This window comes from Ursus maritimus, unplaced genomic scaffold (genome assembly GCF_017311325.1).
Source record: "Ursus maritimus isolate PB19 unplaced genomic scaffold, ASM1731132v1 scaffold_3, whole genome shotgun sequence".
Classification (NCBI taxonomy): Eukaryota; Metazoa; Chordata; class Mammalia; order Carnivora; family Ursidae; genus Ursus; species Ursus maritimus.
This window is the reverse complement of record NW_024425563.1, coordinates 5,474,742-5,502,049: the sequence shown is the minus strand read 5'-3', so window position 1 is coordinate 5,502,049 and position 27,308 is coordinate 5,474,742. Positions and strand designations below refer to the sequence as shown.

Here is a 27,308-nt window from a genome sequence, read left to right as displayed (position 1 = left end):
ACAGTCATCAAGTAAAATACAGCTGCGATATATGAATTTCAGCATTAATAGGGAAGCTATTTCTTCTGAGACAAAAAAGGGAAAAGAACACGCCTGCTCCGAGCAACAGTGTCTCTGGCAAAGTTCTGGCTGAATGCCACACCCAGCTAGGCTTCTAAGGAGTAATTTTCCAAAACCATTCCCGCCACCTTCATTGTTATTCCTGCTTTACATTCAGGATGAAGTCTAAGGGAAGAGAACCAGGGCAAGGCGCCAACCCACAGTGACTCTAAACAAGGCGCCCATCCCGTTCCTTTAAAGGCCCAGTGCAACCCCAGAGGAGTCCACATTCACCCTTCCGCTTCCTCTCCTGCCTCCCACCTTCCTTTCCCCTGACAGGACCCAAGAGCGTTTTCCCAGAAAGGTGATCCCAGCTACCTAAGGAAGAGGCTAACATCAAGCCAGGCCTCATTCTCCGTTAGGCCCAATGGCCATTCTCCCTTCAATGAAATTCAATTCATCAGTTACTATAGTGGGTGATTCCAGGTCCCCACGACCTGCTATAACCCATAGGCCCAAGGGCCTCCGATAAAATGGATTCCTCCTTCCTGGTGTCTCAGGACACAGCAGGTGCTCTTGGTAGCAAGGAGGGTAAAGATGGTTAAGACCATCAGAGCCTGGGATGGAGGTCTGCAGTGGTTGTGATGCCCAACACCCTAGGTCATAGTTCTGTTTATGCACCAGATACGAGGATAGAGACTGAAGCCAATCGTGTCCAGAAGGGACTCAATCCAATTCAGTGCATAGACAAACTGTGTGGACATATGAGAGACCTCAGGGGGCCCCCTCTCTGCCAGTGGACTGGACACCACCAAACGACGCCCCCACAGGACTGCCAGAGCCACGGGGTCTCAGGAGCCACTCCTCAGAATCCCAAACATCCTTGGAAATGGCGTTCTTGGGACATCAGGGACCGGCTGGTTCTGGGGCCAAGGAAGTGGATGATTTCCCTTCGATTTGCTGTGCTTGGCTCAAATTCACCATGGCTGGGACTGAAGTCCCCACCCCTCCCTTGCTTCTTTATACCACCACCCGGAAGCCATAAGGTTAACTCAATCCGTGTCTTCCTCCCCATCCGTCAGGCAACCCGCTCACCCACCCTTCCTTCCAACGTCTCACGTCTCCCCCTCACTTGTCTGCTCCTGTCAGTACTGTGTTCAGCCCCTCAAACCCTAATCTCTGGATATTTGCCAGAGCATTTGAGTTGGTCCCTTGGCCACTAGCCTTCCTTCCACAAAGCCACTTTGTGCGCTGCTCCCAGGCTAACTCTCCTGATGCTGCTTTCATCACCTTTAACTGCTTCTGAACTTGGATTCCCACCCCCCCAAGACAGCGAGAGAACGACTTAGATTCAGCAGTGTATCTTACTCAGTGAGGGAAGTGAGGCAGGAGAGCCAGATGACCCGTAAAAGCACATTAACAAATGGACACCAGTGTGGACAGCCGTGCCTGGACACCACTGGGACCCTCTGGGGCTTCTTGTGGAACACACGGGGGCACCGGGGACTGGGGAGGCAGGGCTACTATCACACCTGCAACCCTCCTTGGCTGAGGGTCACCCCTTAGAGCATAATCCCAATCTTGCATTCCCACCGAGCCTGCACCCGGGCTGAGCAAACTGGCACCATCCAAGAGGAGTCCTTCAAGAAACACAGAGGCAAACTGTGGCGTGGAGCGGAGCTGTCCAGCAGGACTCCATGAACTCTGAGTGAGCCACGGGGGAGCGGGGCAGGGCATCAAGTGCGTCCATGGCAGGTTCCCAGCGCCTTCAGGAGGAAGTCCTCACTGTCTCAGGCTGCCTTCTGGGTAGAGCTGCCAGATAAGATGCAAGACGCCCAGTTCAATCAGGATTTCAGGTAACAGTGGATGGTTTTTTACTATAAGTTTTCCCAAATGGTCCATGGGACATTCATATACAAAAAACTTATTTGTTGTTTATCTAAAATCCTAATTTAACTGATCGTTTAGTATTTTTATTTGCTAAACTTGGCAACCTTGCTTCTGAGTCCTCCTTGATCGGGCCTCAATCCATTTCAGAGTACCCTGATTTTCAAACCCTTTCTTCTATGAGAAGGGGCTCCGTGCTGTACCTGAAAGCCGTCATCCAACCCCCAACTCACAGAGCTGCTCAAGCTGGTCCCCTAGCAGGAGTAACCCAGGTTCTCACACATGTCTCTGTCCTGCCCTCCAGCTTGGGGTCTAATGTCTCTGCGGACACGGCAGTACGCTGTCATCTCTCCCGCTCTCCCCTCTGAAAGCAGGTGCTGCCAGCACTGGTCATCTAATGCCCTTGGGGCACGTGCCAGCATTTGTCTAAATGCCGTATTTTCCAGGCTAGAGTGTAATTCTCACCTAGCCTGACACAGTGAGCAACAGGCCATTACTCGATGGTCAATGAGAAGACCCCCTGGTCCCACCAGCAAATGCAAGCCCTATAAGGAGGGAAACAGATCCCCTCTCTTGCACCCCCAGATCTCACCATCAACCAGAGTACTACACGCTTGTTGTGGAATAATTGAGTGAACAGCACTTTCGGTAAGAGATGGAGCATGCCCGAAGGTTGTTTAAAGCAGCCAAAATCATGTCCAGCAAGCAAGAAGGGTGGTCAGAGTATTTCAGCTGCACTGTGGCCTTTCCGCTCTCACAGTGTGGCCTCTTAGTCCTTTTCTGGGTTCTGGATTTTGTCCCACACTAACCACTAGCACCACCCCTCCAGCAGCCCCACACACCTACCCCACACTGCAGTTGGCCTCGGTACACTATGACATGACACTGGACAGTGTCCCTTTCTTTTCTCTATGTCTCTCTTTTTAAAACCAGTTGTTCTGATGTCAACATGATAGCCATACATGTATATAACACTTTAAATCTGCAAGAGCTTTCCCATGACTTATTTTATTTCAACATCCCTGCAAGGTAGGCAAAGCAAATTATTATCTCTGACAAATGGGAAAAAGTGAGTGGTAAATGGCTTCCTCAAGGGATCCCCGCTCCAGAGAGATCTGTAATACCAATGCCTAATTTTTCATTTACAAATATGGCTAAAAACGTCTCATGTTAGCTATGTAAACTAGAATAATCCATTCTAAAATAGAATGCTTATTCCTGCATATTTGGGTCACCACCCTGGTGGCCACGCAGCAGCTGGTTACCTGCTCCCTGAACTTCCCCCAGGAAGGGAGGGCTGGCTACCTCCTCTAAACTTCGGGCTGCTCCCTCCACTACCCATCAGACCTTCTCCATCTGAGTGCAGGCACACACGGAAGAGAAAGGAGCTGCGTTCAACAAACACTGAAGGAAAGTGCCTCGTGGGTTTCGCGGTGGGACGTGAGTGGCAAGAAGCACCACCCCAGTCCCGCCCAGTGGGAGGCAGGCCTCGGAGGATGGGACTCACTGTGCGCTCCCACCCTGTGCCCAGGGCCAGTTACCCCACACAGAGAACAAAATCCCGTTCTTCATGGAGCGCTCTACTCTGCGTATGCATGTGTCTGTGCGCGTGCATCTGCGTGGACGTGTGTTTGGACAACCTGGTTGATGGAGACCAGGGGCGTGACCCTGTTGGGGGTTTCTTTCGGGTGCAGGTAAGGGCTGCGCCGCACGTCCTACCACCTGACTTGTCAACAGGGAAGCTGGGGAAGGCCGCGGGCAAGCTGCGTAGGCAAAACCCACGGTGGGCACACGACCCCGCCCGGTGCTCCCTCGGGATGGACAAAGTCGAGCCGCAGACCGATCGATGTCGCCAAAGTCCGGGCGGGGCTGCCGGCGTGGCCGGGGCTGAAGTTCGCAGCAGCTCTGCACGCGTTAGGGAATCCCGAGTCCCCAAATGCCCGAAAAGTGCAGGGGAGGGGAGAGGATGTAGGCGAAAGGAACGGCCGCAGAGCAGCTCCCCGCCCCGGGCCCAGGCACACCCCGAGGGGGACTGGGGAGGAGGAAGGTCCATTTGGGGGCGCAGCTACACAGCCACACACCCCCGCCCGCTGTCCCCGCCCACCGCCCCTCCCCTGCGTCCCCGGCAGCAGCGCGCGGCTCCACCTCTCTCAAGCGCAGTCCACACTGTCCTTTTTCAACAAAACAACACTACGCACCGCCCCCAGCACCCGCACCGAGCGGGATCCCGGGCTACGCCCAGCCCGCCACCAGCCGCGCCCCGCGCCCCCTCCCGCGTCCCCGCCAAAGCCGGTCGCCGAGCCCCGGCCGTGCGCAGCTGGGGAGAGAGATGGAGCCTAGACTCGGCGGCCCAGCTCGACCCTGCGCCGCCACCCATCCCTGGGCGCCCGAAGTGACAGAAGGGGCACGCACGGCGCGCGCGGGGCGTCCCGCGTTAACCGCTTCGGCGCCAGGGTCGAAGACGCCGAGAGGGTGGGGAACCGGGGACCGCGCTGCGGGCACTCACCGGGATGTGCACTCGCAGCGAACGCCTCTTCTGGCTGGGGTTTTTTTTGCCGCTGCTCCCTCCAGGGCTGGAAACATCTTTCTTCTTCTTGGTGTCCATGGACGCGCTTCCCATAACTTTAACCAGAAGTTAATTCCGGGTGACTCGTTCCAGCAATTCGGTCCTCTCCTTCCTAGCCCGGCCCCTGATGTCGGCCTCGGGCCGCGCGCTCTTTATTATTATCCTTCCACCCCGAAGACACCGCGTGGGGACTTCCCCGGGGAAGGAAGGTGGCGCAGGTACCTCGGGCCGCCGCCACCAGGGACGGATGGCGGTCGGCGGGTGCGCGGTGTTCACGTGTCCTCTTCCTCCTTACGGGCTCAGCGATGCAAAATCAAAGCCCAAGGCTGTCCTGGTTCTGGTGTCTCTCCGGGTTACGCGTGGCAGAGGTCTCCCGCTGGGTGACAAAGTTTTCTTCCTTTTGCAAAGCGAAGCAACATTTTCCACCCTCTGAGCTCCTCCCACAGATTCCCAGAGGTAATCTGAAAGGCAGGTGCAAGTAAAGACAATAATTTGGAAAACAACCCTCCCGTGCCTGCGCCGAAGAGGACAATCTGGCGAGAGTGAGACAGTCTGTATGTAAATATAATCCTCGGCCGCAGAATGAACCAGCCGGGAGCCTGGAACTCGGCCCGTCCCCCTTCTGGGCGAGAGAGGGGAGGAGGGAGGAGGAGGCGCAAACGCGAACGCCCAGGCAACTGGGCTCCCGCTCGGCTGCGCGCAGAAGTTCTGGCGGCGGCTCGGCTCGCGGGGGCCCTGCCAGCCGGAGGGCGCGCCCGCTGCGTCCCTCCGCGGCGCCGCGTCTCGGGGACAGGGAGACGGCAGCGAGGGGTGGCGCGGCCCGGACGCAGGCTCGGCGCGCGCGGGGCGGTGGAAGGCCGCGTGCACTGAACAGGAAGTGCACGGCGCACGCCGCTCGCCCGCTCCCCCCGCCGCCCCGTGCCGCCCCCGGGTCGCCGCACGAGGTCGCCTGCCTCGCGGGCGGGGTCTCTCTCTCCTACGGCCGCGGCGGCGCGGGACTCGCTGGGAGCCGGTTTCTGATGCATCTCGTCCCCCAGCGTCTCTGTCTACGCCCGACCCCCTGAAACACGCCCCTGCGCCCTGCCCCGCCACCCCCGCAGCGGCGGAAGCCGGGGGTTGCTGGGGGGATGCACGCTGACCCACACTTGCTTCCGGGAAAGCCGCGGCCCCGGTCGCTCTCCACCGCGCGTGCGGACCCCCGTGCACCCGCAGCGCGGTCGGTGTTGCCGGGGAGTGCGGCTTTTCACAGCCCGCCCTACCCGCCCCCTCACACCCGGCTTATCTCGGGTTCGCCAAGAGTTGCGCAGTGGATCGGCGGTAAGTGCGGGCGCAGTATGCGCAGTATCCGCAGTATCCGCAGCCCCGCGCCCAGGAAAACGAGGAGTTCCTAGGACTGCGGAAAGCAATGGGTGCCGAGAGGGCTGCAAACCCAGGGCGAGGCTTCCACGTGCCACCGCGTTGCCACTCTGGCGCGGCCCGTAGCCAAGGGCCGGAGGGGCGGGGGGCTTAGGTGGTGGCGTCCCCCTTCGAACGCCCTAGGATGATGCGACCTTAGCTCCCGGCTGGAAGTGGGGTGAATGCTCGGTCGGGAGACGCCTCCTTTCACGCTCTAAGTTCTGAGGACGTAGTGACCCCAAAAGTCACTGGAGCGCCCTGAGTGCTGACGTCGGCTCCGCCTCTCCCCCTAATCAGTAAAGCAGAGAAAGAACGTGAGGAAGCGGCCTTAACTCCTGTCCAGGTGCGGAGATTCGGAGATTCGAGGAGTCTTCTCCTCAGAGGAGGAGGGATTAGCCCGCCTCAGAGACACCCCTTAGGTCCGCCTCCCACCCATCCCCACCAGGTGTTTCAGCCATCTTTCCTGTGTTCTTCCATCATCTGGTGTGAAATCCCCCCCAGTCTGGGTGCTTCCTTGGTTCTTAGCAGTTTATATCTTCCTTCTCTTGCTCCCCTGCTCTCCAGTCCAGAAGAAACCACTGGAAAGTCCTGGAGCTCCATGCTTGACAGAAGGTTGACATGCTCTGGAGGGGACTAGTTTGGGTTCAAAAACCAAGTAACCATCCTGGTCCCACAGGTGTGGAATTTAACACTTTGACCTTTTTCTGACGGGCTGGGGTGGGGGGCGGGTCATGAGCCTGCATTATTCCCCTAAATGCTGGAAACACTGCTTAGAAGCAGAAAAGTAGGTAAGGGGGTTTACCTTGGGACCAGGGGAGCCCACACCTGCTCAAAATACTCCCCAACTGCCACTTAGAAGGCTTCACATTTTAATCCCTGTCACAGTACTAATTTTCCAGGGCGTGGACATCACCCCATTTGATGAGAACTGATTTGGGAAAGAAGGATGGAGAGGTGGGAAGGAGGAAGTTGACAGGAAGGGAAGTCAGGAAGATCCACTAGGGAGGATTCAGAACCAGGAAGCCACCGTGTTATTGCTCCCGCTAAATGTTTGCCTGGGGCCTGTCCTGGTTGATGGGCAGTGGTTAGCAGTTCTAATAGGTACTTTTGTCAGTTGCTTTGTGTAAATATGGCCATTCATTAATAAAATTGATGCCTTCTCTGAATTTATTTTGCTGGGGTGTAGACTTCAGTGCCTGGGGACCCTAAATTAAAATGTGTTACCATATTGCCTGCATTTTAAGAGCCTTTTGTTGTTGTTGCTACATATGTTAATAGTTCTGAGATCTGGGTGTTCCTTAGAGACAGTGCCAAAAGAGGCTTACCAGACATTTTTTTTCTCCTTCTGAAAAGATATTAATAAATTGATCATATATCTTCCAATCAGTGGAGTCTTAGAATTGAGTTTTTGTGGTGGTTTTGCTTTGGGGTGCCAGCAACCCCATCTTCACCTCCACCTTGCTGCACACACAGTTATTTTAGCCAGTGGCTAAACATGGCGTGCCAAGCAACTGTGTCCATATGATGACCCTTGCCACTGATTGTTTCTGAATCCGCTGACCCATGACTCCCTTCTCAAAATAATGCAATATGAGCTATGCTGAGCACAATATCAAAATTTAAAATAAAGAGAAGCATTAGTGAGTTTGCCTTTTGCTCTGGTCAACACCATTACTGATCCTATCTTTATGAAAAATTCTGACTCTTTCGGGTATAAAATAAAGTTTGCATACATATAAGTTTCTACAGATTATATATATAACAAGTTTATATACATAATAATCTTATATATAAGGTTTATATGTAATCTATTTAAACTTTATACATGAAATATGAAGGTTATATATAAGTTCATATATTAAGTTTATAATATGCTATATATATGTATATGTGTGTGTATATATATATATATATATATATATATATATATATATATATATATATATATATATATATATATATATATATATATATATATATATATATATATATATATATATATATATATATATATATATATATATATATACTGCACAGGGTTTGAGTAAAGCAGAGGGTCTTAGGTCACGGAATATCTATGTGGTCCTCTACATTTTCCAGTGCCCTAGCCGTTAGGCTAAGAATGTGTAATTAATTCTGGCCAATGAAATGTGAGTAGTTTTATTGTGAATTATTTCCACATCAGGCAGTGAAGAGTTGGTATGTCTCCCTCACTTTTCCTCTGCTGCCATCATCTTAGAGACCACGTGTTCTGGATGGTGTCCAGTAAGAAACGAGAGGGCAGCTTGCTTCGGACTTGATTGAGGTGGGTTAAACCACTGAGATTTTGATAATTATTTGTTAGCACAGTATTGCCTTGCCTATAAAAAAAATAATTGCGTTGAAATATTACTTATCATAATGACTGAGTTTTTTGGCACCCCCTTAAATTTTTACCCAGAGACATCTGTCTTACCCTGGTGTGGCCCTGTCCTAGGGGTGGGGGGGGGGGGCATGGGAAGCACCTCACAGGCTCTAAGAGTGTGACTTGAGTCCTACCCCAGCACTGCTACTCATCTGCTAAATAACTGTGAGCAAGTCACTTCCTTCCCCCTTCTGCAAGAGAATCTTCTGAAGATTTCTAAGGCCTCTTTAATAGGGAGCTTGTGTTTTGTCGTGATTATATATATTGTACATCTTTGTTAATTGTATTGCTCTGTTAATCCCTTTTTTATTTAGCTTTTCAAAAGTACCATTGCACAATGAATTGAAAATTAAAAACAAACAAGCAAAAAAAAGGCCTCTGGTCCTTCCCCACAGATGGCTTAGGACAGTGCTTCTCAGGGAAAGGGAGCTTGTTGAAGATGTTTCCATCGAGGCATCACTTGTCCAGGCTGATGATAATGAGAGGTACAATATGCAGCACCTACTATGTGCCAGTGCTGGGGCTGTATTATAGGTTTTAGTACATCTGCAGGAGGAGATGCTGTTAACCCCATTTTATACCACACATGTGTTTGTGTAATTGTTGTTCCCCAATTTTTTTCTATTAAAATCCCCTAGAACTCTCAGAGACATTTTACGGAGGAGGGAAACTGAGACTAGCCGTCAGAACGTGCTCTGATATCCATTTAACTTCTACCTATTGATTTTAATTTGCCGGGCCCTCTGGAAAGAAACTAAAAAGCATGGCCCCTCTGCTTTTAAAAGCTTTGTACAAGGCTAGCAATACTATTTAGGAAACTCCTTCAGGGTGACCTTGGACAGACATCAACATCTTAGCTACGTAGGTTTGTATATTTAGGAAACCAGTCACTCAATTCTGTGCAGAAAGCACCTCTTGGAAAAATGAAACAGGGTCTGGACTGAGGACTCTGCGAATGCTTTGCTAACTCATTGGATACCAGAGAAGCGGGTGTTGTCATCTCATTGTGAAAACCAGGGCTAAGGGTCACATTCAAATTTTTATTTTCCTTTAAACATGGGTACCGATTATGTAACCTTGTGAAAGCTTTTGCTCCCTGGTTTTAAATGAGGCCACTAATATCAATCCAAGGGTAGAGGTGGAGGTGCGCTCAGGACCCGTGGAGAGGGCTGCTTTGGGGCAGCATATGTCCTGGCAACCTTTTCATGGGTCACTTTTGATTTTTCAGGGGACCCACACAAGCCACCTCCTTTATCTGTGTTTCACGTTGCCCTTCATCCATAACGCCAGTTAACCGTGGGTCGTCCTGCTCGTGCAATCCAACAAGTACTTTGGATTAAGATAAAGGTAAGCTCTGTGGCAATATTCTCCCAACGGACAGACTTGCTGTTCACTTTTTTTCTCTAGAGAACAGCCTGGTGTCTTGACCGGCTCTGTGCCTAAACACACACTCAGCAGTTCTAAAGAATGACAGATTCAGCAGGCAGGATATGTGTGACCCGCAGCACTGTGCAGTGGAAAGGCGTCTGTTTGCTAAATAAAAGAATAGGTAATCCCAGCAATTATGTCCCCTTCCTTGACTAAGGGTGGGAGTCACGTAAACAGCATTAGTTGGGAATAAAGTCTTCGGTTCTGCCATTGGCTGCTTTTATAACTGCTTTGCAGAGTTCCCATGTAACTTTTGTTCTGGTGATCCGGCATTTCCTCCCATCCAGGGCTGCAGAATTTGACTAAAGGTCTGTGTATGTTGGTTCTCAACTTAGTTCTGAGCTTTGAACGCACTGTAAGCATACAGATTAACCCAGGGAAATTTGGAATACCACTATTACTGGAATATGGCTCGTGACTGATTTCTGATCTCTCACTCAGCGTATCTATTTGAGGCATTATAAAACAATGCAAATTAATTATAGTAATTTCCCAAGCAAATAAAATTTCTTTGGCAATTATACTAGCCCCAAAGTTCATATACTGCAGTGCAAATATGAACAGTAACTTGCATGAGAGGGTCCTTACCAGTACCACTCTTAAGCTTTTGCTCACGTAACTTGCAGCTGATATCCAGACCTGGCCTCTAGAATGCCAGTTACGGTTTTTTAACAAGACTCCAGAAAAAAAAAATACATTTACAGTGCCTTAGGATTGGCCGTGTTTGGACAGTGGGACTCCAGTGTGTGTCCTGGATTTTCAGGTGTGTTCCAGACTTAGAGCTCTTGACATCCACTCATCACCGCAGATGCAGTTTCCATCCTGACTCTCAGAGAAAGCTGTGTCCCTCCCAGAGGGCCCAGGCACACCTGGAGTTAAACCCATGCACGAATTTGCCCGCGTCTATCCCCGTCCTTGAACCTTAGCACTTCATATCACAATCAATAAATGCCTATTTAGTACACGGACAGAGCCTACAAGATGCCCAGGTCAAGGGCTCTGGTTGTACAGGGAGGCCGTCAAGGACATAGTGAGTTTTAACAATCCTCCTTATGCCATGTGGGTCAAAAAGGTATTTTGTAAGATGTTCCTAAATGTAACTCCAAAGGGTTGCATGAGGTCTTGGGAGAGAATGGGGAGAGAGAAACTCCGTGCCGTGGGCTTGCAAAAGGTCATTTAAAATCATTTTAACACACACTCCCAGTGCACCATTGTGCAAAAGGACTTACCTTGTTTTTTTAAAAATTTTTTTTCTATCCCTACTCATTGTAGCATTTTACCCTCTAGGTGAAAAGTAAAGCATAATTACAAAGTTCGTTGTTCTCTGACCAGCCTGAGAGAACGCTTTCCTGTCATTGTAGCTTATCCATACGCGATGCCCATGATGAGAATCTTGTGAAGACGGATGCAGTTTCTCTGGCCAACCAGAAGGACCTTGTGTGGAGCACAGGGGTGCGTGTGGGGCTCACTGCTAATACGGAGCGCTTGCAGAGTCTCCGTGCTCACACTGGTCAGCACCGAGGCCACAAACCATCCACAGTCTCCTGGCTAGGATCCGAGCACAGCGGCTTCGACCCGAGCTTCAACAAGAGTCTACATCTTGGTAGGATTGTTGGTTCTAAGTCTTTTCTTTATATTTCAGCCTTAAGAAACTGACATAATTGGTTCACCAAGAAGGGAGAGGGCTAGAGAATTGGGTCATTGTAACCACTCCCTCATGAGAGTGGTTTTTCAGCCTGTTTGAAGATTTGTTCTTTTGCAGGGGGGGTGTGTTCTTGTGTGGTCATCTCCCTCTGCCCGTAGATCCGGTCTCTGTCGCGCCCTGCTCTGTGTTGCCTGGAGCTGCCACCTGAGGACCTTTACCCAACTGATTCCACTTCGCGTCTGGCCGGGTTTGGCCAGAGGGGGGCAGTGGGGAGACTGGAATGTGGGAGCAGGAGAGAGGCTGGGGGTTCTTCTTGCCTTGTTTTGCTTGGGGAGCGTGTCTTTCCTTTGTGGCTCCAGCCCCACCAGCCAGGACCGTCCCTCAGTGGCTGCCAGGCTGCTCTGACTGTGGTCCCAGAGCCCAGTGGACATATGAGTGGAAATCAGGGAGACATGGGTGAGGGAACCAGGTGCGCAGCTGTGGGGGAGGGTTCTAGGAAAGGTCAGGAGGGCAATGTGGCTGCGGGTGGCGGGAGGAAGGTGAGGCTTTATGTAGGGATGGTGCTGGGGAACATCAGCTAGAAGAATGGCACGATCTGGCTTCCGCTCTGAAAGATTAGCCTGGCAGCTCTGTGAGGTGGAGAGTATAAGTTAGGGACTGTAACCGTCATCCAAGCAAGAGACGCCCTGGCTCAGACCATGAAGGGAGAGGCAGGGTGGTGAGAAGTAGTTGCTTCCGGATGTATTTTGAAGACAGAATCCCCAGAATTTGCTGATAGATCGGGTACAAGGTCTGAGAGAAGGAAACGGGTGACATATGGCTCTGAAGGTCTTGGCCCAAGCAGCTAGAATGATCCTGTTTCCTGGGAGGGGAGGCTTAGGGAGAGGCCGGGGAAATGGGGAGTCTTCTTTTGGCTGTAGTAAGTCTGAGGTGCCTGTAGGGACCTAAGTGAAGATACCCGAGCAGCAGGGAGACATCTGGCTGGAGACGTTGGCCCACCTGGCATTTCAGGGAACTGAATCGGGCACAAGTGTAGACAGTGAAGAGGTCAGGACTGCACCCCATGACCTTCTACCAGTTAGAAGCTGGGGAGATGAGCAGCCTTGAGTTACGAAGAGAACCAAGAGAAGTGGATCTGGCGTCCAGGAGACAGAAGTGCGTCAAGGAAAGTGCACCCTGCATGACAGGACTTGGAGGTGACCGTGGGGTTGGCCACGGCAGTCTTGATGAACCACAGACGGGAGGGAGCAGTGGCCCCGTGGAGAGGGCTTGCAGGACACAGGGCCACGGAGGGGCACTTGCTTAAAGGCTAGTTCCAAGAGCTTTGCAGAACAGGGAGCAGAGATAGGCGGTGGGGAGAGGACTGTGGGTCAACAGATGCTGGTTTTTAAGGAGTAGAATGTTCCAGCGTGTTCGAGTGCGAATGACATGACTCCATCACAGTCCAGGAAGGGAATCCACCATGCAGAACAGGAAAAGTGCAGGAGCAAAGTTCTGAAGTGGTCAAGAGGGGTGAGGTGTGCCAGCTGTGGACCAGGTGGGGGACAGTCCACCGGGTGACAGGAGGCTCGTCACGTGACTGGAGGGACGGGTGCTCGGAGACACAGGCAGGGATCTGGGCGTTCTGGTTTCCCCAGGAATAGGGAGCAGTGGCCCCCGTGATGGAGGAGGAGGTGGGGGGGTTGGTGGGGAGAGAGATGGGAAAGCAGAGCGGGGAGGGGCCAGGTGGGGACCTTTCCCTGCACGAGTGGAGGGGCGAGGTGTGCGTCTGCTAACTCAGCGGCATGTCTTGGAGGGCGCGTAGCAGTTTGCAGAGAGCTGCCCTGTTCCGGAAATGGCCGCGTAGTATTCCATAGTAGAAACACCACATACCTTGCTTGATGGTGATTTGTCATTTGTTACATTTGTTTACTGAAGCAGTCCCCTCCTGATGAGAACTGAGGCTGCTCCCAGAGCTGGAATGCGGGTACACACACTGCAGTGTCGTGAAGCACGCGCTCCGATGCTGGAGCAAAGCTCGCTTGCACGGTCCCCTCGGGACGCAGGCTGTCTGTACTCCTCCTATGGTTGGGGTGCACTCCCGCCACGGGGCACGCGCAGGCCTGTCTCGTGAGGCCCACTAGCAAAGTTGATTTCCTAACTTTCTGATATTTGCTGATGTGTTAGGTGAAAATAGTGCCTCGTACTTGGACTGTTTCGTTTTCTTGTTCTGAATGAAGAACAGCTTTTGTGCGTTTGTATTTCCTCCTCAGTTACCTTCCTGCAAATTACCCGTCTGTGCTTTTGGCCCTCTCTCCTGTTGGTGCTAGCTCTTTCTCTCACCTGCTTGTAGGGGCTCTTTACACCTTCACAGAATTAGACCCATCAGTGCCGTGGATTGCCAAGTGTTTCTTCCCCGTCTATCTGCCTTTGACTTTGTTTATCTTGCCTTCTTTTTTTTTTTTTTGGCATGCAGGATTTTCCCTTTTTTATGTGGTTTGTGTTATTGATTTATTTCTATGGCTGCTGAGGTTTTCTGTCACATACTGAGAAGTGTGGTGGGAAGGGCACAGGCTCTGGACTCACACTTGCCTCTGCCACTCCCTGGTGGTGTGTCTGCAGGCACGTTGCACAACCACTTACTAATCACCGGATGAGAGTGCTGGGGAGTGTGTGAGCACCTGCACGTGGGAGATGCTCCTTTCTCTTAGTCAGCGTCAGTCCCAAAAGTAGAGCACACAGCAGTGGCATGTTTGCTGTTTGCTTCCCAGAATTCTTCTGGGAAATCACAGTGCCCATAATTTCCTGGGCATATGCCCTGTGGCTCTGTGCTGAGAAACGATATTCACCCCAGAGGAGAGCTCACATCCTAAAAGTCTGTTCCAAAGTTGCCGCTGGTCCCAGGGCAGCCGAGAGCCTGGCACCTCGGGGATAGAGTAGCATTTGTCACAGAGTGGCCCTCAGGCACTGGGCTGCTTCCCCACGCTCTGGTCAGACAGTTTGAGGTAGGCCTCCTGGTGTGCACCTGCTGGTGTGAAGTTTGAGACCTTGCTGGTCTGACCCTTCTTCCGATCCTTCTCCTGGAAAGTATTTTGGGAACCAGACACACAACAGCTGCACACTTTGCTCTGTCTTTTCAGCCAAGAGAGTTGCAGGCACGGTGCCTGCCTGTCGCCCTCCAGAACGTGTGTGGCTGTGGAGGGTGCCTTCTAGAATAGCCCGTCCCCCAGGATCACCAGGCAGGAGAGCACAGCTGCTTCCCACGGAGCTGGCAACTGAGCTGCCCTCCCAGCTGTGTGGGCTGAAAGCCTATCTGAGTCCCTGTGGGGGGACATGCGGTGAAGGGGATGCCAACACGTGTCCCCTTCCCATTTCATGTGCATGATATCTGCACCAAACCGTCCCTGAAGAGAGATTATGTTGTATGAGATGCAAATGTGAGGTTAGGGTTTTTGACTTTGTAAGCCTTTCTAGAGACTTTTATATTATTGAACAGCAGGGGAATGAGTCAGAGGCCTAGGAATGGGATACCACTTAAGGCCCAAGTGGAAAGAGGGTTTTTATGAAGGCGGAAGAGGGATCACATGGGATTTTAGAAAGTATGTTGGGCTTTGCACTGGGACTCCAGAGGGAGAAGGGCAATAGAGTTATTTGGGGTGGTGTTCCAAGGAAGGCACGAGACCCTGCAGAGAAATCTGTTTCTACCTAGAACTGTCCCAACCAGAGCTGTGTCTGAAACCCCGACAGACAGGACTCGATTCTATTAGGGCAGGGGTGAGTGTGGCTAGCCAACAGGGGGATGTGATAGTTTGAAACATTAAAAAAGACATATGTTAAGGTCTCCGGAGAGAAATTCCTGTTTGGTCTTAAAACCAACCAAGTGGCCTTTCTCCTGAACTCTTGGTTCTTTTGTTCCTTGTGGGCCCTGGAACCAACCCTCATGTCTTTCTCACGGGTGGCCAGAGACCAGAGCATCAACGCTGAAAGCTGGAACCCACCCACACATGCCCTGTCCATTCAGTGCTTTATCCTCCTCTTTGGGGGAACTTGCCTCCCCTGCTGGCAGGGGCTGCCCCTCTGCCTCAGTGTTCTGGTCCCTGCCCACAGGCTCAGCCAATCACAACCACCCTCATTTGGGGAGCCAATCAGAGCCCTTCCCTTGGATTCTAACTGGAGCTGACCAAGCCCCCTCCCTCCCCACCCCAAGGCTGCAAGGCTTCCACCTGGAGCTGCCCCCCTCAAGGGACAGTAGCCTGAGAGTACGGCTCTCAGAAGGAAGGAGGGAAGACATGGAAGCCTTGGCCCCCATCACCCCTAAGACCATTTCCTCCTCTCCCTCTCCCTGTGAGCCAACCACATTCCCGTCTTTTCTTAAGATAGAGTTGGATTTCTGTTTCTTGCGAGGCAAGAGCCTTAACTAATGAACATCTCACTTTTAATTAACTTAATTGTGTTATTCTTTCTAGAACAGGGTGGGGAGGAAAAGAAAGGATGCAGGAAGGGAGAAGAGAAGCAAAGAAGAAGGGGAAGGCTGCGTATGCAGAGTTTGTAGCCAACAGGAATGCCTGTTATTGGGCTGTTACAGCCTGACTCTGCTGCCCCTCGGCCACCTTGGCCGCAGTCTTCGCTGTGGTCAGGTAGCCTGGCCCTCATGGCCAGCAGCCTCCCGAGGGACCTGCAGGACCCGGCTGTTTATTCCCGAGTGCATTCTGGATATCTGTGGGAACGGAAGGCTGGGAGGCCGTGAGACCGCCCTCTGTGTGGGTGGGCAGCTTCCTGTATCCACACCGTGCTTGTGGGATGCGAGGGCCATTTTCGGAGGCTCAGCTCCAACAGAGGAATTGGATATGCCCGCGGCTCTGGGCACTCACTACCTCTGATGGGATCAGAGTGCACAAAACTCCCATAGGAAAAGAACTTTGCCCTTTGTGCTTGAAGAAAGTCTGCTTAAGCTTACTAATGACTGGGATTATCGAGGTCCATTGGTAATTTTTCAAGTTACCTGAGCAAGAAAAAAAAAAAAAACCACAGTGATTACAGAAGCCAAGACCCAGCATCGTCAAGAGCACATTGGTTATTTACTTGAACAGGCAGAACTCAGTCCTTTTTATTCCTGGTTAAACTCCCGTGGCTCTGTAACCAGATACCTCTGGGCTGGGAGGAGGGGCTGCGCTGGGAGGGAGGGGTTGTCAGGTTGATGTAAATGGTCAGATTTCTGGTTCAGAGAATTACCAAGACCTGATGTAAAAATGCCCACCTTCCTTACGGTTTACTCTTACCACATCCTCATTTTTTTTTTTAAATCCTTGTATCTCTTTGTGTTTTTATATCCAGATTCACAAAGTGGCTAATCTTAGGGCTACATGAGATCGCAAAATGCCCTGCCTCCCTGTTCTTTTTTTTTAATGTTTTTTTATTATATTATGTTAGTCACCATACAGTACATCCCTGGTTTCTGATGTAAAGCTCGATGATTCATTAGTTGTGTATAACACCCAGTGCACCATGCAATATGTGCCCTCCTTACTACCCATCACCGGTCTATCCCATTCCCCCACCCCCCTCCCCTCTGAAGCCCTCAGTTTGTTTCTCATAGTCCATAGTCTCTCATGCTTCATTCCCCTTCTGATTACCTGCCTCCCTGTTCTATCACTGTTCGGCTTTCATGGAGAACAGGGGAACTGCCCACAAACAAGGGCATTATAATAGTCCTTTGGGAAGATCTGCCTTTGTTCTAATGATTTTCCTACTGCTCAAAATATTTCAGAACTCCTTTTAAACCTTTTGTAAATTTGGGGCAGTGTGAGAGGTGCAAAAGAGCAAAAATATCAATGCCCATAGACTTCCGATAGAATACTTGTGCAAGCATCTAGCCGAATCGTCCGTGTGGATAAGGCACGTAAAGGGTCCAGTAGTGAAATTCCCACATCACGGTGTCTGTCCACATCCCACCAGCTGGTGAACGTTGCTCCAACTGACCCTTATGAATGAAAACTTGGATCTGATTCAGGCTGAATTGCTAGGATCCCAGGGATTACTCAGTTCATCTCTCTATCCCTTATTAAACAAAGAAACAGTAACTTCAGAGGCTCCCCTTTGCCAGCATATCTGTATCAGTTGGGATCCTCAGGGAGGTGGACGCCAAGACAGAATTAGACACATGAGAGATTGAATGGGGACACCGTCTGTGCAGGGTGCAGGGGAGAACGAGCAGAGGTAGGTGGGGAGAGCCTCAGACCATGGCCCAGGTCTGATACCTATGGCAGGACAGTGGAAGGGGTAGGAAAAGCCTCAGATCAGCACAGTTCTGAGCACAGTTCACAGCCAGACCAAGGGGGAGTCACCACACACAAGTCGTCAGTCGCAGACATGCTGTGGACCCATCATGTTCCGTCGTTACCTGGGGACAGCCCGAGGAAGGTGTGGCCTCAGAAGCCAAGCAGGAGGCTCTGGGGCTGTCAGTCAAGGATGCCTCTGTGGCAGGGCCTTTGGAGGGACAGCTGGGTGTCACCTCTGTGGCCACCGTATCTCCCCTTGCAACACACGGATGCACAGTTTTGTCCATGTGTAGGGAGCAACTCCCCTGTGGTTTCTTGGGTCTCTCACCTCTGGGGAGACTTAGAAGAAGAAGGATGGAATTAACTGTAAGCTACCAGTGCTGCAGCTCGTCTCCCCCACCCCACAGTATCCAGTCTAAATGGCCTACCTGGGAGTGTGATCCAGACCTTGTCCTGAGGGCTCGGAGTCCTTCATAATCACACCGTCCCTGGGCCAGGGCTGCAGGGCACACAGTCATGCTGAGCCCGCACAAGGGAGGAGCCACAGGGGTCCCTGGCTTCCATGTGTCTCCCTCCCCCACCGCATCGTATGAAAGCGCACTACCTCCTACCGCGGATCAAGGTCAACTTACCCCACCAAGAGAGTGACTTCCTTCCTCACCCCCCGGACCCCGGCCACGCGGAGCCAGAGTGTCCTGGTGACAACTGTAGCTTGTAGTTCAGTAGGACCCTGGCCGTGTCCTTTTTGGGAACCAGACTTTTAACTCTACAGAGTCCAGAGTTGCAGGCACAGGAAGCAGAGAGTCTCCCAGCAGGTCACTGGGGTGACTGCATGGTCCATGTGTTTTTCCTACGGGAGACGCAGCACCACGGAGGGGTCTCTGAGGTAAAGCACACGCTGCACCCGCAAGGGGTTCCTTCCCAACCCCGCACAGCCTCCCCTCCGAGCCTCAGGGACTCCTGCAGTCCACTATCCCAGCTCTCTGTGAGCCTGGCTGCTTGGGGATGGTGTGGAGTGTGGGGACCGGTGCATCCTACAGTCATGGCCCCACCCCTGCACCTTCTTAGCTGTGACGTGAGCACAGTCATGGCCCCACCCCTGCACCTTCTTAGCTGTGACGTGAGCCCTCTGTTGGATGCTCTGTTGTGTGGCGTCCATGCCTGGCCAGCTGCCCCATAAGCCCCCAGACGGTGGTGCTCACTGAGGCTCTGTGGGCAGGAGAGACAAATCCACACCTGGAATAGCCGTCTATCCTTGTAAGATGAACCGCTGGCCCTTCCGAGGTGAAAGGGGCTTCATGTGGCCACCTTGCTACCAGACAGATGGTCCCCTCAGGGAGCAGCACCGACTGGGGTCGGCAGTGGCCTCGGTGGCTGACTGGTTGGAAATTCAGAAGGGGCAGTTCTAGATGACCCTTGATAAATGGGAGTTGGTGCTGTCAGGCCCACGCATAACCACCTTCTCTGCCACTCCGGCTGCTCCAGTCATGTACCCATCTCGCCAGTCCCAGGGTGGCTGGTGACAAAGGCCAGCTGCCATCAACCAGTGAGGCAGCTGCACACTTGGCTGTCCAGCGCCCCTTGCATGGTGGGTGCTCTCTGGTGGGCACTAACGTGGGAGCCAAACACCTGTACACCATGTGCCCGCTCCCAAATGTCCATCCACCTGCCTCTCCCCAGACCTTTCTGTCCCTGACCCTCCAGTCCTTTTCCTTCCAGACCCCTAACCAGCTAGCTGGGCCACTGGCCACAGCCCAGGCACCTTGGTCTATTTCTCTTTCCACACACGTGGGTGAGCATGTGCCCACTGGCAAGAACAGTCACCTGGGTCATTCAGGGCTGTCCCAGAACATGACAGAACGCAGCTGCCGGACACTTTCAGATCCCTCCCCCAAGATGGCCATCTGTCGATCAAGCTGGGATTTTTTTATCTGTTCCTTACGGTGGTCCTACAGGACACCCCACTACCCACATGGCCGTAGGAGTGGGCTGGGGAAGGGGTGTGGTGGAACCATCGTGAGTGATGTGGCAGTCTGAACGGCTGGCCTGTGCAGCTTCCTCAACCCTGTGAGCTTGCTCAGCCTCTGTCCCAGGGGCACCATCTCCCTCTTGCAATGGACTGCTGCTCGTCTGTTCAGCTTTGTGACTTGGTGGGGCCCACAGGCCCTCGATCCCAGGGGGCTATTCCAGGTGCACGGAAGGCGGTGCTCCAAGGTCAAGTGTTCCCTCTATCAGGAACCTATTTCTCGAAAGGAGCATAGTTCTCTGCTGTTGGCACGGCTGTGCTCCAGACCGTTGCTCCTGCATCGGGATTCTCCCCTGGCTGGTCATAACCTCCATGCTGCATCTCCCTCCACTGTTGACAGCACCAGCACTGCAGGGGGTTCATCAACCCCCTCCCAGACCACCAGCCCCACCTGCTTTAGCTCTTCCCCCAGCCCCCTGCCCAGTTCTACCTGACAGTGTCTCCCCCAAGAGATGGGCAGGCTGGCCTCTGGCCCATAAGCATGGTAGGTGGGTTGAATTGTGTTCCCCAAAGACATATGTTGAAGCCATATGCCTGGCACCTGCGAATGTGACCTTATCTGGAAATTGGGTCTTGGCCGATGTCATCTAGGTAACTAAGGTGAGGTCATTAATGTGGCCCCCCCAAACTAGAGGACTGGGTCCTTACGGGAAGAGAGGAGGCACAGACACAGACACGCAGCAAGGAGAACGCCTTGTGAGGACACACATGCAAGGAGAAGGCCACGTGAGGGTGCAGACTGGTTGGAGTGATGCACCAAGCATTGCCAGCAGCACCAGAATCCGAGAGATGGGCGCCGAGCAGTCCTCCCTGAGAGCCTCGTGGGCTCTGCTGACTGCAGACTTCTAGCATCCAGAACCGCAAGAGGATGAGTTTCTGTAACGAGCCACCCGGTCTGTGATACTTTGTGACAGCAGCCATGGAAACTAATATGCCTATCTCGGCTGCCCCTCCGAACATTTGTCCTGTGTCCTCTCCTGCCTGGAGCACCCGTCCTCCTCTCCTCCAATTACCCACAGCTCCCTCTGTCCCTGTCAGGGCATCTAAATTTCCCTTAGAGCACCCAGGCTCTTGCTCACCCCCTGCTCTGCTGCCCTGTGTTCTTAACACATCTATGGGCAGCGCTGTACCCCTTAGCACTTAATTATAAACTGCCTCACTTGATTTATTTGTATTTCTCACCTTGCTCCGTAAAAAGATTTTCGGCAGCTGCTGCTTTCTGTTGCTTGCGAAAAGGCTATTTCTGTTGTATTTTTCAAGACTGACCCGATTGGTTTTGGAACCAAGTAGGGTCTGACCTCAGCCCTCAGAGTAGAGAGCACACGGCGGGTCTACGCATGGGGTTAAGGCCTGCCGGAGAGGGGACTGGATCACATGGGTGCAGCCCTCATAAAAACCCAGCTATCGGGGGCCAGCCACACCCAGCATCTGACTCCAGGTGCACAAATGCTCTGTTATGATCAGTCTGCAAGACTCTGACTCTCTATGACTTAACCAGCCCTCGTGGCATGGGGACCACAGAAGAAGCTACGAGAAAGGCATTCTGTTGGGGATTTGGGTTGAGCCCCATATTTGAACCCACCCAAGCCTCTGACTCCTCTGGTCCTTTAACAGCTCTCAGTAGAAGAAAAAAAAAATCCAGATCTTGCCACGTGAAAGTTAACGCACAGAAAGGGGACAGGAGGACCCATTCCAAATGTAAATCAAAGACAATTTGCATTTAGCAAGAGCCACATTTAGCACCCATAAGCTTCAATTTTAATTAAGGCAGAGAGCGGCTCATCTCCAATCAAGGCCAGAGAATTAGTGCATTCTCGTGACACATCGTGTCATCTTGCAGAGCGGCTTCGCGGGGAGCCCGTGGTGTGACAGCCGGCTGGGGACCAGCTGTGCTCCTGGTTGCACCTGGTGGCTGCGCACTGCCTCCCGGAGGACTCATTCTGACCTGCAGTGCGTGAGCTGAGTGTAGCAATAACCTCATCACGGGACCCTCCGAGACCCCCGCTCTGTCTCCCCTTTCAGGGAGGAAGGCCTGAGCCGCGGCAGCCCCAGCCTGGCTGCCACCGGCCCCTAAAAGCTAATGCACAGCCTCCTCGGGCTCTCCTCACCGTGAGTCGGCTTCTGGATTTGTCACCCCCTCCCACCCCAGTGCGGAGGCCGTGGGTGCCTCAGCTGCCTCATCTACACAATGGGCATCCGCCTCACCGGCCCTTTGCTCTGAGGGTTGGAGGAGGGGGTGTACGGACCAGCAGTTTGCAAGACGTGAAGCCCTCTCTAAATAGAGTAGGCCCGTCATCACCGTGTGTCCCGTGTGTCAGAGAAGCCTGTGAACGGTCATCCTTTGCTTTGTCGTGCCTGCTGGGAGGGGCATTTCAGAGTCCCACGGGCAGGAGTGACATCCTGCTGGAGCAGAGGCAGCTGACCGTGTGAGACCAGGACGTGGGGCTCGGGCCTGGGGCATCTGGGCCCCGCGCGATCCTTCTGATTACAGACTCTGCAGTGACATCACAGCCCCGATGGAATGGTACTGGGCTGGCCCCTTCCCGTCCCTCACACAGGCACGGGGTCTTCAGGCTCCTCACGAAGGACAGCCCTCCACTTCAGGCAATCCTGGAGGTTTGCGGACAGGACCCCCGAATCCCAACCTTCCTGCCTTTCGGGATTAGGGTGGCTGGGTGCCCCTTTCCCATGGGGCTGCTCTTAACTAGCCCAGGGACAGAAATGCCCCACCCTTTTCACCGTTACTGGGCTTTTTGGTGGGGGGTGAAACCAGTGACTGCCACCCACCCAGCCTAGAGGAAGTTGAGTCTTAAAGAGCTAATAAGCATGCCATTTTCCAAAACACGTAGGAAAACTTCACAGTTCATCTGGACACAGATACGCCTGCAAACTTAGCAGTGCCGTCTTCAGAAAGGCAGAGACCCTCCCTCAACCTCGGCAGGTCCAGAGATCAGGACGCATGGCTCTCTGCGGTGCCGGGGTCTCTGCTGCTGCCCCCCAGCTTGCTGTCCAGTCGTGTTTCTTATCCTTACTTCAATGGCTCTATTATTTTGTACCTTTTATTGTACGTGATCTCAGATGTTTTTCTTCTAAGTAGGAGAGGTGCAGATCACCCATCTTATTTATAACTTCGCCGTGAAGATCAGAATCAGAGTGTAAAATTGGGGAGGAATGTGGAGGAGAAGGTACTGGGCAAACAGCCTGCCGTTGGAACCTTGCTTCTGCCTCCTCCTTGGTTTCAATGATCTTGTAGCTTCTACCAGGCAAATGCTCAGGGAGTAACTGGTGGTTCAGCCAAAGGCGTTTACTGACCGCGTCATATCCACGCGGCCAGCACGGACCATGCTCCCTGGAGGACACACAGGAGAGAGTGCAGCCCCCACCCCCACCCCTGCACAAAGAGATGAGGGGCCCTCATGGTGTGATGCAGCCAGTCCCTGACCAGTGGGGAATTGTCACAGGAGCTAACATTTACTACGAGCCCATGTGGGACAGCTTTGTGCTAGGTGCTCTCAGCCCACCTGCGGCCTCTCACACGTCCTTCGGTGGAGGGTCCTGTCACCGCTGAAGAAGTGGAGACGACGGGACACTAAACGTGGCCAAGATGGTGCAGCAGCAAGGGGCAGAGAGCTTCAACCAGGACTGGACAGCCTGGACTTCCAGCAGGTCTGCGGGGTCCCGAGGCAGATGCCCAGAGCCACGGAGCTGCGGGGAGGGGGTGGCCGAGCAGCGTGGTCTCACCCTGAGGTGCCAGCAGCGGCCCCTGTGCTGCCTGGGGCCACTGGAGACCTCCGAGGTACCTCCCCTCTCCCGCTCCCCATCACAGCCATTTCAGACTCTGCCCTCCCCTCACTCCAGCAGGTAACCTCTCCTCCTACTTCTCCAGCAAAGGGACAGTCAGAACGAACTTCTGCCAGGCTCCCTCCCCCACGGGCCGCCTACCAGCAGCAACAACCACGGAGACTCTTGACTCTCTCTTCCCTAGAAACCGCCTCTCTGCTCTCCTCGAGCCATCATTCCCTCTCTTTCCTGTCCCATCGATGTTTCTCTCGTGCGTGCAGGTGTCCTTCCTCTTGGCTACACATTGGAGTTACCGGTGAGCTTTAAAACAAAAAGAATGGGGGCCTTGTTCCTACAAACTTGGACTGGAGTAGCCTGGAGTTCTCCCCAGGCATCCGGAGACATGAAGCAGATGGTGCCAAGTATCCACGGCCAAGTGCCAGCTCCCCTAGGGGCGCCCACCAGCCAGCAGTGCGCAGCCACGCTGCTCTGCTCCCTCCCATCCACACCCCTGCAGCTGCTGACGACCCCCCCCCACCCCCGGTCAGTCCTCAGTCCTCATCTTACTCACCTTCCAGCAGCACTGAGCAGTCGGTCTCTCCCTCTTTCTTGAAGCATTTCCTTCCCTGGCTCCCTGACCTTTGGCCGGGGCTCTCTGTCTACCTTGCTGGCTGTTGTTGGTTCCTCCTGATGGGCTCTTGGTGGCCCAGGTCTCCGTGCTGGGGCCTGTTCTTTTCCCCGGGTGCACTCACCCCCTCACTGTGCTCACTCAGCCTGCAGGCTTTATAAGTCATCTATTCACTAAGATTGGATCTCTCGTCTGACCTCTTCCTTGAACACCAGACTCCTGTATCCAAACGCCCACCTGACCTCTCCACGTGGGGGTCACTGACATCTCAAACCGAACATACCCCAAACTGGGATCCTACCCTTCCACCCCACCACACCACAGCTTTGCTAGCCTTCCCGTTACTCAAGCCAAAACAGAACTGTCTTGGATTACTTGCCTTCTTCATGCATACTTCCAATTCCATCAGCAAATCCAGGTGGTCCTGCACCAAAGTATATCTGGAACCTTTGCTTCTCACCCATCCTCCATGCCAGTCTAATCCAAACTGGATCATCTGTCACCTGGTAATAGGTTTCTACTTCCACCCTGCTCCCCTGGTCCATTCTCAAAACAACAGTTAGAGTGATCCTCTACCAAAGTCCTCCAAAGGCTCTACCTTCCACTCTTGTCAAAGCCCATGTCCCCACCATGACCTACAAGGCCTTTATGATGGGCTCTCCATTTGTCCCCTCCTCACCTCTGCTCCAGCCAGTTAGCTATTCTCCGAGCTGTTTCTCCAACATGCCAGACTTCCTCCTACCTCAGGGCCTTTGCATGGGCTACTCCCTCTGCCTGGAATGTTCTTTTCCTAGATAACTGGATGATCTACTTTTTCCTTTCCTCCAGCTCCCCACTCAAATGCCACTTCTCAGTGAGTCCTTCCCAGACCACCCTTTTAAAAATTGAAATCCTCTTTCCTGGCATCTCCCTTCTTTGTTCATTTATCCCTTTGGCACATGTCACCTCCTAATACGTCCTAATGCATAATTTACTTATGTGTTTTGTTTATTGTCTGCTCCCACATGAGGTTTTAAGTCCCATGAGGTCAAAGATGTTTATCTGTTTTGGTCAGTGCTCCATAATCTAGTACGGTGCCTGGTGCTTAGGAGACAGGCAATAGTGTTTGTTGATTGAACGAATGTGATGCCGACCAGGAGCTGTGGGGGATGGTGAAGGGAGGAAGAAGGTCTCATTCAGTTCCACAGGGATTATCACTAATATTTGGTGCTGGGAATGCTTCTTGAAGAAGATTGGAGCTGAACCTTGAAGGGAGGACAGTCTTTAATGGTAGAAATAACAGTTGGGATAAGCAACAGGACTCATGAAATCCTAGGAATGATTTCTTCAGAGCTCTGCTCTCAGAGGAGGGACAGCCCTGGAGAAGCCGAACTGGAGGCAGGGTGAGGAGGTGGGATGTGAAAGCAAGCTCAGGGACAAGGTCATAGTCTCCTGGAACGTGTGAGCACTGCGGCAAGCTGCCAGGCCCCCATCCTCAGCCCCCGCCACGGCAGGTCCTCCACAGCTCTTCCTGGGCCCCCAGCAAGATGACACAGTGCTATAGAGGGGAGGGTTAGGACCCCATCAGCCAGAAGTGATTTCCCCGGGAGGAAATTCTTTGTGGAGACGGAAACAAAAGATGGTGCAAATCCGTGGTCAGTGATTGGGCATGTATTCCCATTTCCAGTCACAATTATGTGTTGCCATGGCAACTGCACAGTCAGGACCAAGCCGAGTCTCACTTGGCCTATCAGATGCAGACACACTGTGTGCACTTTTCAACCTCAACCTGAAATGTGGAAGCCATGGGTTTTCATGCCAGGATCCCAAGAAGAAAGCCATGGCTCCCTCTTCAGGAAAGGGAGGTCACAGGGGCGTATTCACACCCATGCTCAGAAACCTCTGAAATACTGCTTGGACTGTGCCCCTCCGTGGCTCCCCCTCCAAGGTTCTACTGTCTTCACTCCCTCACGTCTGCACCACTTGCTTTGGCCAAATTCACTTATTCATAATTTTCTAGATGTAACGGGGAGGAGAACAGTGAGTAGGCAAGGAGACAGAGGAATGAAACAGCATGGAATGTTCTGGAAGCACTTGGGACTGTGAGGGGCCGGTTGGGGAGGAAGGACTTTGGCATCCCGCAGACACTGCGCTGACCCTGGCTCTGCCACTCACGGGTGAAGGGCAAGTTCCGTCATTGTCTAACTGTGCTCTCCTCGCCTCAGTAAGACTGCCTTGCAAATCAGTGCTGAGAGCTAAGTGAGGCATCTAGCACGGAAGCAGACAGCTCCAAACACAGCAGAACTGGGCAGACGGGGCGGGCGTCCTCATGCTGCACACCAAAGACTTGCAGTTTGGCTGGTGGGGGGCAGGGAGTCAGGGAGAGATTTAAAGTTGCAGAAGAGTTAGTGCTGCTATTAATCCCATTTTGCAGATGACAAAACTAAGGCACAGAGAGGAGCCTTAGTAAGGCTCCTCCTTAGTAAGTAATTGGCTCAACACCACGCAGTTAGTAGGTGGCAGACCTGGATTCAGATCCAAGCTCTGAACCACCATAGTGGTTATTCTTCCTCCAGCTAAATAGGAAAAGGAAAGGTCTTTGAGACTAAGACCGTGTTAGGGACTGTAGAAGAATTGACTGAGATCCATAGAAAAGCTGAACTTGGCTTTGCCCCCAACGTAGTGGTTAAGCTGCTGAGAAAGGAAGAATTTAGGTGATTGGCATACCCATCAACACATCTTCTCTAACAAGGTTGGACCATCGGCCCTCTCTGAAGCCTGTGGCACCACCCCCTATGTCCAGTGCTTTGCAGAAAGACCTGTCCGAAGCCCTCCAGGCACTGCTCCAACCGTGCGGCCTTGTGGAGCTTGTGGTAGGAGCTTGTGGAGCTTGTGGTAGGAGCTTCCCAGCAGCCGTTTCCAACCCTCCAGGCAGATCTGGGAAGGAGAGGTCCTGGCACTAGGACTCAAGACTGCTCAAACACACACACACACACACACACACACACACACACACACACACAGCAGAGAGGTGTGCATGAGAAAGCCCAATGCCTACATCGGGACTCAGGCTGGAAGGCGAGAGTGTCCTCTGCAGCCACGCATGACTGTGATGGCCATCTGTTAGGGTCCACTGCACGTATTTCAGCCAGAAAGAATTTACTATGGAGCGTTAAACCAGCATGGTCCCCACCTGGCTGCGGGCTGGCAAGCCCACGGAGCCGGCCCTGCTACTGCCGTGCTTAGTGCTGGGGCTCCAATGGGAGGAGAGGTG

The 27,308-nt window shown here is 52.7% G+C and overlaps 1 protein-coding gene and 1 long non-coding RNA gene across 9 annotated transcripts in view; one reads left to right on the top strand and one right to left on the bottom strand.

Moving 5' to 3' along the window:
* PRKAG2 (protein kinase AMP-activated non-catalytic subunit gamma 2) overlaps positions 1-5,294 on the bottom strand; it is a 255,589-nt gene extending 250,295 nt beyond the window's left edge. For 5 of the 6 annotated variants that reach the window (XR_005838439.1, XR_005838440.1, XR_005838441.1 and 2 more), the window contains exon 1: positions 4,433-5,267. Coding sequence is in view for 2 of the 6 variants with exons in the window: in XM_040643779.1 (XP_040499713.1) it covers positions 4,433-4,546 (114 nt within the window). In the remaining 4 variants the exon portion in view is untranslated. Of the gene's footprint in view, positions 1-4,432 lie in introns of all 6 variants that reach the window. The other variant, XM_040643780.1, reaches the window with a different exon arrangement.
* Positions 5,295-5,432: 138 nt separating this feature from the next.
* The window catches only part of LOC121105779, a 48,250-nt gene continuing 26,374 nt past the window's right edge, over positions 5,433-27,308 (top strand). The window contains exons 1-4 of one of the 3 annotated variants that reach the window (XR_005838446.1): positions 5,433-5,809; positions 8,073-8,192; positions 9,520-9,638; positions 11,081-11,322. This is a non-coding gene — a long non-coding RNA (uncharacterized LOC121105779). Of the gene's footprint in view, positions 6,564-8,072; positions 8,193-9,519; positions 9,639-11,080; positions 11,323-27,308 lie in introns of all 3 variants that reach the window. The other 2 variants (XR_005838445.1, XR_005838447.1) reach the window with 2 other exon arrangements.